The sequence below is a fragment of the Rhincodon typus genome, chromosome 20, assembly GCF_021869965.1.
Source record: "Rhincodon typus isolate 14 chromosome 20, sRhiTyp1.1, whole genome shotgun sequence".
NCBI classification, from domain to species: domain Eukaryota; kingdom Metazoa; phylum Chordata; class Chondrichthyes; order Orectolobiformes; family Rhincodontidae; genus Rhincodon; species Rhincodon typus.
Genome location: NC_063351.1, coordinates 10551422 through 10561109, shown reverse-complemented (window position 1 = coordinate 10561109; position 9688 = coordinate 10551422). Strand labels below are relative to the sequence as shown.

At 42.1% G+C, this 9688-nt stretch overlaps 1 protein-coding gene across 1 annotated transcript in view; it reads left to right on the top strand.

Moving 5' to 3' along the window:
• LOC109930658 (cGMP-dependent protein kinase 1) overlaps positions 1–9688 on the top strand; it is a 483442-nt gene that overhangs the window by 281851 nt on the left and 191903 nt on the right. The window contains exon 4 of the mRNA XM_048608956.1: positions 2217–2280. Within this exon, the coding sequence (XP_048464913.1) occupies positions 2217–2280 (64 nt within the window). The remainder of the gene's footprint in view (positions 1–2216; positions 2281–9688) is intronic.

The window sequence follows — 9688 nt, the reverse complement described above, 5'->3', positions numbered from 1 at the left end:
CCCCCTACCGCATTCCAAAACCAGTCCAGCTCGTCCCTGCCTCCCTAACCTGTTCTTCCTCCCACCTATCCCCTCCTCCCACCTCAAGCCGCACCTCCATCTCCTACCGACCAACCTCATCCCGCCCCCTTGACCTGTCCGTCCTCCCTGGACTGACCTATCCCCTTCCTAACTCCCCACCTACACTCACCTTTACTGGCCCCATCCCTGCCTCTTCGACCTGTTTGTTTCCTCTCCACCTATCCTCTCCTCTATCCATCTTCTATTCGCCTCCCATTCTCTCCGTATTTATTTGAGAACGCCCCTCCCCTCCCCCTTTTCTGATGAAGGGTCTAGGCCCGAAACGTCAGCCTCTCTGCTCCTATGATGCTGCTTGGCCTGCTGTGTTCATCCAGCCCTGCACCTTGTTGTCTCAGATGTAACTGTTGATCAGTTAGCTGAACATCTGCAGCTGGGAATTGCTAACGTTTATTATAAAGGATATAATAGCAGTGTACTTAGAAATATATGTTGAAATAGAATTATAGAATCTCTATAGTGTAGCAGGCCATTCAGCCCATCAAGTCTACACCGACCCTCCAAAGAGCATCCCACCCAGACCTAAACCTCCCTCCACCCTATCCCTATAACCCTGCATTTTCTATGGCTAATCCACTTAGACTATACATCCCTAGACATTATTGGCAATTCAGCATGGCCAATCCACCTTGCCTGCACATCTTTGGACTGTGGGAGGAAACCACAGCACCCACTGGAAGCCCACGCAGACACAGGGAGAATGTGCAAACTCTACACAGACAATTGCCCAACGGTGGAATCAAACCCAGGTCCCTGATGCTGTGAGGTAGCAATGCTAACCACTGAGCCCTGTGCTGTCCTTTTTCGGTCATGCCTGAAAAAAATTAGTTTTTTGAGGGATTAACAATCAAGCTGAAACCAGCAGATGTAATGGTTGAATTTCCAAAAGGTATTTGATAGGCTATCACACAAAAGGTGACTTGAAAAGAGCCCATGGTGCGGACGTTAGCATATCAGCATGGATAGAGGATTGGCTAGCTAATAGCAGACAGCTGGGATAAGGATGGGGTTTGGGGCATTTTCAGGATGGTTACTTGTAACTGGTGGAGTGCTACAGGGATTGGTGGTGAGGCTACAATTATTTGCAATATATATTAATGACTTGAATGAGGGAAGTGAATGTTTTATCATCAAATTTGCAGATGTTATGCAAATAGGTGACAAGGGAAGTAGAGAGAACGACACAATGAGTCCACAGTTGGATGTAGACTGGTTGAGTGAGTAGGCAAAAGTTTGGCAGATGGCATATAATGTGGCAAAATGTGAGGCTATACACTTGGGCAAGAAGAATAGAAGAGCTGAATGTTATTGCATGGGGAAAGAATGCAGAAAGCCACAGCACAGCATTTTGGGTATCCTTGCGGACGCATCACAGAAAACTAGCGTACAAGTTCAGTCGGTATCAGAGGAGACAAACGGAGGTTTTGCCTTTTTTTCAGAGGGAATGGAGTATAAAAGTGGAGAAGCCTTGCTAAAACTATAAAAGGCACTAATTCGACCACAACTTATCTAAGCAAATATGTACTAGCATCAGAAGTAGTCCAGAACATTTTCACTCAGCTGATCATGGGTATGGAAGGATTTTCTAATGAGGAAGGTTGAAGTAAGTTGGGCTTGTATTCATTGGAGTGTAGAAGAATGAGAGGCGACTTTATTGAAACATATAAGATTCTTAGAGGGCTTGACAGAGTAGATACTAAGAAGTTGTTTCTCCTAGGACCAAAGGGCATAGTCTCAGAGAAAGGGGTCATCCATTAAGAGAGATGCGGAGGAATTTCTTCTCTCAGAGAGTAGTAAATCTGTGGAATTATTAACCACAGTGGGCTGGGTCATTACATACATTGAAGGTTGAGATACAGATTTTGAATCAGTAAAGGAAGTGAAGGTTTTGTAGAAAAGGCAGGAAAGTGGAGTTGAGCATTATCAGATCAGCTATGATCTCATTGAACAGCAAAGCAGACTTGTTGGATTGAAAGACCTAATTCTATACCCATGTCTTATTTTGTAAATCCACCTACTTCTTTATGCTTTCTATCAGTACTTTGCTGATATCGAGCAATAGTTAGGTTTGATGTGTCATGTTTCCTTCTGGATAATGGTAGTTTCTCTTCTTTATGAAGTATGTTTCTATTCCACAGTGTTCCAACATTCCAGAACCTTTCAGAGGAAATACTCAGCAAACTAGCTGACGTCCTTGAAGAGGTAAGTGATAACATTTACAACATCTATCTTGTGCTGTTTTATTTATATCTTCTGCGATATGCTTTCTGCTTCCTAACTAAAATTGTAGAACTGCCAATCAGGAAGCTAGTTAATGAAATAATGATTCTGAAAGGGCTAAAGTTGGAGACCACATTAAGCTCAACCCATTCTGATGATATCCTACTGACCTGCATGGGAACAATGCAGAATAGCTTGGATCTGTTGGAGTAAAGACCTATATCCTGGGTTTCCTCATAGTCTAAGTAACAATGCCTAGCCTACTAATGTAATTTGTACCTGACTGCTATCATGCAATAAACTAATCTTGTTTAGGTACCCCTTCTTATTAAGACTGACTTGCTGGTAGCAAATTACACCAACCAGAAGCTGGTAATGGTTGGCGTCTCAAAACTCACAACTTGGTGATCGGGCATGCATATTGGAATTTGATTTAGGTGCACTGTACAATAGTGGTTGGTATTATCATTTAATACCACAAAGTAACATTTATGAAAATGTCAGTGAACATCCAAGTGGAATTGCAGAGTTCCAGGGACAGTACTGAGCAGGCAGCCTTTAAAACTTTACGGCTCTAAGGAACACTCATATGAACAATGGGCATCTGCAACAGCTGAACAACGAAGCAGTCTGCAGACAAACTACTGGAAAGATCAGCCGCACTTAATGATCAAACATTTGCTTCAGACCTGGTAGGAAGCACAAGTGTGAGCTAGTCACAACTGGCAGTTCCATATTCTATTGGGAAGTGAAATCTATTGGAACAGTCCCATTAGAGGTTCAGCTATGAAGTGAATGGGCATCAGGGCTCCATGAGTAAAGTTAAACAAATCCCTACTGAAAGCAACAAATGCTGGAGATCACAGTGGGTCAGGCAGCATCCATGGAGAGAGAGCAAGCTCATGTTTCGAGTCTAGATGACTCTACATCTAGACTCAAAACGTTAGCTTGCTCTCTCTCTCCATGGATTCTGCCTGACACACTGTGATCTCCAGCATTTGTTGTTTTCAGTACAGATTCCAGCAACTGCAGTAATTTGCTCCTTAAACAAATCCCTGTTGGACAAAGGGAAATCATTAAATTAATGGGCACAAAATGGGCTAAGAAAATTAGAAGTTGAAAAAAAAGGAGTAATTACAGTTCACAACAAGTGTTGTCACTGTAGCAAGGAGATACCATGAGGCACCGTTTCAGCGGGGGAGTGAAGGGCCATAGCGTTAAATTAAGCTGAGGTTTCAGCCCCGGTAATGACATAAATTCAGAACCAAGGTGATTTGAGGGACACTTTAAAGTCTTAAACATGGTCTAACAGAAGAAAATGAGATAATTGAAACAGTAATAATAGTAAAATTTCTGTTATGTGAAGTGCAGTTCAGGTAAGAAAATATTTCTTAAAGCCTCTGGCATCAGGAAAGTTATGGGAAAGAAGAGATTTTTTAATAGGGCTGTGAAAAGCAGGAAATTGTTCATTTTGCCTGTGAAAATGCGGGGAAATTCCATTTTGCACACAGATGGCAGGAAGCTTCCTTTTTGTCTATAAAAGCACAGGGGAAACCTCAGTGTGTAGTACCTTTGTTAGGTTATAGAATTTAAAGCTTTAGAACAAGAAAAATAAACCAACATTGCTATGCCTCAGATTTAAAAGTTTGCCAGGCAAACAGAGTGAAGCAGCATTGAGACACTGCAGAATTATGAAGCTTTGAGAAGAAAAGAATAGATAATGATATGAGGAAGAAGTGAGAGCAGAAATAATGTTACCAGTAAGACTTAACGCCAGAGACAGATCCAAATTGAACACAGGCTTGGACATCTTGGAGAAAACAGTTCTTAAATTATAGAATTGCGTCCAAGCTGGAGAATAAGTTACAAGCTGAACACAAGTACACTACTGAGTTTAATAGGACCTGCTGCTGAAGAAGTTTTGACTGTTCGAAACATGAAAGAAGTCATTGATATTTTTGACGGAGTTTTAGAAGCTTTTACTAATTACCTTAAGCTGCAAACAAATGGAATTTTTCAAAGATTTAACAGAAGAGTTCAGCATCCAGATCAAACTGTAAATTATTTCATTAATGATCTCTTCAAGTCTGCATGAAAGTGTGACTATGGAGCTTTGAAATCAGAATTCATAGGAGACAGAATTGTTGTTGGAATTAACAATGTAAGATTAATTACAGTCCAAAGAAGATTTGATTTTAGAGTAAGTTTATTCAGGTTGTACTAGAAGCAGAAAGTAAGAAAAATCACACAGAAATCCTGAGAAAAGAACAACATATTATAGGAGTGCAACAGAATTCAATCAAGTATAAAGATCCTAAAGATGTATGTGACAAACTAGCACAAGGTGTAGGTCAAATACCAGGAATTAAGAATCTCTGTCAGTGCTGTAGACAAGAAGACATCATGCACAAGCAGTGCTTGGTTATTAACAAAGAATACAATATCTGTAAAATGATATGTCACATCCAGAAAATGTGTCAAAGTAGGTTACACTGCAGAGCAGCAGAAGTGAACTGGCTATTCATACTAAAGTTTTATTGTGATAGAGTCATTGGCATTAGAAAAAAAATGCCCAATGCATTGCTCAGGCACATTGGTGATCGAACTAACTTGAGTTTGAGAGAACCTATTTATGTCAGCGGATATCTCATTAACTTTAAGCTTGACACAGGGGCGAGTGTAACTATCATTTCAGGTCATTTAGCATGGGTGAAAAAAAATAGGGGTTACAGTCTACTGAGATAAAATTACACAGTCCAGGTGGAAAAGCTCTTAAGATGAAAGGAATGCTACAAGGAACCTTGTAACACAAAGAGGTAAGATCGTAGGGAATGTATATACATTCATAATCAAGAAAGCTGACTCTTAATCAAACACTCATATCTTGACCTCAATATTCCTGAAGCAGCAGAGGAAGCTCAACAAGTTACAATGAATGGTGAACAGGTCAAGACAGACCCAAGTTATGGCAAGATCATCCAAAGACAAGCCAGTCAAGGAACATCTGGCCCAGGAGCAAACGATTATGAAACAACTGGTCATGTGACAATAGATAAAAGATTTAATTGGGCCTCCTGGACTCATGGCTGAATGCAAAAGGAAGCCAGAATTCCAGAAGTTACCTACATTAGCTTAAGAAGAGATTTTAATACTATCAGCAGGATGGAAACCTGAGACCACAGAGGATTGGCAGAAATGTTTTCTCTTTCTATCATCACTGATGAAAATTCAGATGACAAAACCCAGCAAAGTTTGCAAGAAGATGTAGATGAGGAGAAAAAAAAATGACTGGTACAACCATTTGGAGTTCACTCATCAATTTGTAACTGAAATGGTTCAGGCACTAACCCAGCCAGGTGAATAAAGTATAGTAGCATAAACCATAAGATGTAGGAGCAGGAGTAGCCCATTCAACCCAATGTGTCTGCTCTACCATTCAATTGGGTTGACTGTTTACCCTTGAGGGCAGGTCTAGGACCTGAGGCTATTATATCAGAGAGAGGGATTGCCAGTAGTAGGCTAGGGGCAAGGAGGAATTATTTTTCTATCTGGTGGTAGTGAATTTGTGGGACTCTTTACAGCAGACGTTCCTAGAGGCTGGAATGTTAAATATATTCAAGGCTGAGATCAACAGATTTCTAACATTAAGGGAATCAATGGTTACGTTGATAAAGTAGGCTGATCTGTTAATCCTCAGCTCCACTTTCCTACTTTAGCCTCAGATGCTAGACCTGCCCTCAAGGGTAAACAGTCTCTCCCCACCTACCCTATGAAGCCTCCAAGGAATTTTACATTTCAATAAGTCTCCCTCATTCTTCTGAAATCCAATGAGTACAAGCCCAACCCACTCAACCTTTCCTCGTATGAAAATCCCTCTATACGCGGGATCAATTTAGTGAACCTTCTTTGGACTGCCTCCAATGGCAGTATGCCTTTCTCGAGTTACGGGGATGGAAACTGTTTACTGTATTCCAGCTGTGGTCTGACTACTGTTTTGTATAATGTCAGCAAGACCTTCCTATTTTTATACACCATTCACTTTGAATAAAGACCAGGTCTGTATATTTGCTCACCCTCTGTCCTGTGCATCCTGTGTGATTCATGGAATAGAACCCCCAAATTTCTCTGTGCTGCAGTTTTTTGCAGTCCTTCCACATTAATAAGTAATATTCAGCTATTCTATTCTTGCTGCCAAAGTGCATAACCTCACATTGTTCTACATTTTATCTCATCATACAAGTTTTTGCCCTGTCACTTAACCTGTTTTTCTCCCTTGGCAAAGTGTGTCATTCTCAGTGCTTGCATTCCTATTTTTGTGTCATCTGCAAACTTGGTAATGGCACAGTTACTTCCATCATCCAAATCATTAATGTATGTTGTAAATCATTTGACCCTCCCCAACACTAGCAGCACTTTGCTAGTTAAAGGTTGCCAACCTTAAAATGCCCCCTTTTATTCTCAACTCTCTATCTTCGAATAATTGGAAAATGCTTTATCCGTGCTAATATGCTACCATGGCTTTTATCTTATTATGGAGCTTTATATGCAGTACCTTACTGAATGGAAGTTCAAGTATATTGTATCTACTGAGGAAAAGTTCTGAGGTACCATTCTGAGGAAAGGTCACTGGACCCGAAACGTTAATTCTGATTTCTCTCCATAGATGCTGCCAAACCTGCTGAACTTTTGCAGCAATTTCTGTTTTTGTTTTTGTATATTATATCTATGGTTACCTATTTATTTATACTGCTTATTATGCTTAAAGTTGACAAGGAACCCAGGAGCTGATGGGATGCATCAAAGGATTTTGAAGGAAGTGAGTGTAGAAATTGGAGGGGCCCTGGCCATAACCTTTCAGACTTCCCGAGACATGAAGAAGGTGCCTGAAAACTGGAAAATTGCCAATATAATGGCCTTATTCAAGGAAGTTGTAAGGATAAACCCAGCAATGATAGAGCAGTCAGTTTAATTTCAATGATGCAGAAGCTTTGAGAAACAATTCCACTGTATAGAAATAGTAGTTACACAGAAAGGGTGGAAAAGCATTAGAGGGGATTTCTAAAGAGGAAATTGTATTTGGTGAACTTGCTGGAATTTTTGAAGGGATAACAGAGAGGCTCAATGATGATAATGCTGTTGATGTGGTATATATGGACTTTCAGAAGGTGTTCAACAGAGTACAATGCAACAGGCTTGTGAGAAAAGTAATAAGCTATGGTATTAAAGGGACGGTAACAACATGGTTACAAAATAGACTAATTGATATGAAGCAGCAAGTAACAGTCAATGGAGTAGGCGATGGCCTAGTGGTACTATCAGGAAACTGTTAATCCAGAAAACCAGCTAATGTTCAGGGGATCAGGGTTCAAATCCCACCACAGCAGATAGCGGAACTTGAAATCAATAAAAAGAAATCCGGAATTAAGAATCTAATGATGACCATGAAATCATTGCCAATTGTTGGAAAAACCCATCTCGTTCACTAATGCTCTTCAGGGAAAGAAATCTGCCATCCTCACCTGGTCTGGCCTATATGTGACTCCAGACCCACAGCAATGTGGCTGACTCTTAACTGCCCTCTGAAATGGCCTAGCAAGCCATTCAATTGCACTAATCACTACAAAGTCTCAAAGAAGTGAAACAAGATGGATCACCTGGCATCAACCTAGTCACCGGAAAATTCAACAGCGGAAACAGCCCTGTTGACCCTGCAAAGTCCTCCTTGCTAACATCTGGGGGCTTGTTCCAAAATTGGGAGAGCTGTCTCACAGACTAGTTAAGCAAAAGTTTGACATATTCATAATCACAGAATCATACCTGACAGACAATGTCCCAGACACCATCCCTGGATATGTCCTGTCCCACCGTCAGGACAGACCCAGCAGAGGTGGTTGCACAGTGGTATACAGTCAGAAAGGAGTTGCTTTGGGAGGCCTCAACATTGACTCCGGACCCCATGAAGTCTCATGGCTTCAGGTTGAATATGGGCAAAGAAACCTCCTGCTGATTACCACGTACCATCCTCCCTCAGCTGATGAATCAGTACTCCTGAATGTTGAGCAACTCTTGGAGGAAGCACTGGGGATGGCAAGGGCACAAAATGTACTTTGGGTGGGGGATCTCAATGTCCATCACCAAGAGTGGCTCAGCAGCAGTACTACAGATCGAGCTGGTCGGGTCCTAAAGGATGTAGCTGCTAGACTGGGTCTGTGGCAGGTGGTGAAGGAACCAACAAGAGGGAAAAACATACTTAAAATCATCCTTACCAATCTGCCAGCTGCAGTTGCATCTGTCCATGACAGTATCAGTAAGAGTGACCATCGCACAGTCCTTGTGGAGACAAAGTCCCGTCTTCACATTGAGAACAACCTCCATCGTGTTGTGTGGCACTATCACCGTGCTAAATGGGACAGACTTCGCACAGATCTAGCAACTCAAGACTAGGCATCCATGAGGTGCTGTGGGCCATCAACAGCAGCAGAATTGTATTCCAGCACAATCTGTTACCTCATGGCCTGACAAATTTTCCACTTAACCATTACCATCAAGCCAGGGAATCAACCCTGGTTCAATGGAGAGTGCAGGAGGGCATGCCAGGAGCAGCATCAGGCATACCTGAAGATGAGGTATCAACCTGGTAAAGCCACCAAACAGGACTACTTACATGTCAAACAGCAGAAATGGCAAGTGATAGATAGAGCTAAGCGATCCCACAACCAACGGATCAGACCTAAGCTCTGCAGTCCTGCCACATCCAGTGTGAATGATGGTGGACAATTAAACAATTAACTGGAGAAGGAGGCTCCACAAATATCCCCATCCTCAATGATGGAAGAGCCCAGCATATCAGCGCAAAAGATAAGGCTGAGGCATTCGCAGCAATCTTCAGCCAGAAATGCCGAGTGGATGATCCATTTCGGCCTCCTTCAGTGATCCCCAGCATTTCAGATACCAGTCTTCAGCCAATTCGATTCACTCCATGTGACATCAAGGAACGGTTAGAGACCCTGGAAACTGCAAAGACTACCGGCCCTGACAACGTACCTGCAATAGTACTGAAGACTTGTGCTCCAGAACTTGCCGCTCCCCTAGCCAAGCTGTTCCAGTACAGTTACAACACTGGCATCTACCCAACAATGTGGAAAGTTTCCCAAGTGTGTCCTGTACACAAAAAGCAGGACAAATCCAACCCGGCCCATTACCGCCCCATCAGTCTCCTCTCAATCAACAGTAAAGTGACGGAAGGTATCATCAACAGCGCTATTAAGCAGCACCTGCTCAGCAATAACCTGCTCAGTGACGCCCAGTTTGGGTTCCGCCAGGGCCACTCAGCTCCTGACCTCATTATAGCCTTTGTTCAAACATGGACAACAGAGCTGAATTCCAGAGG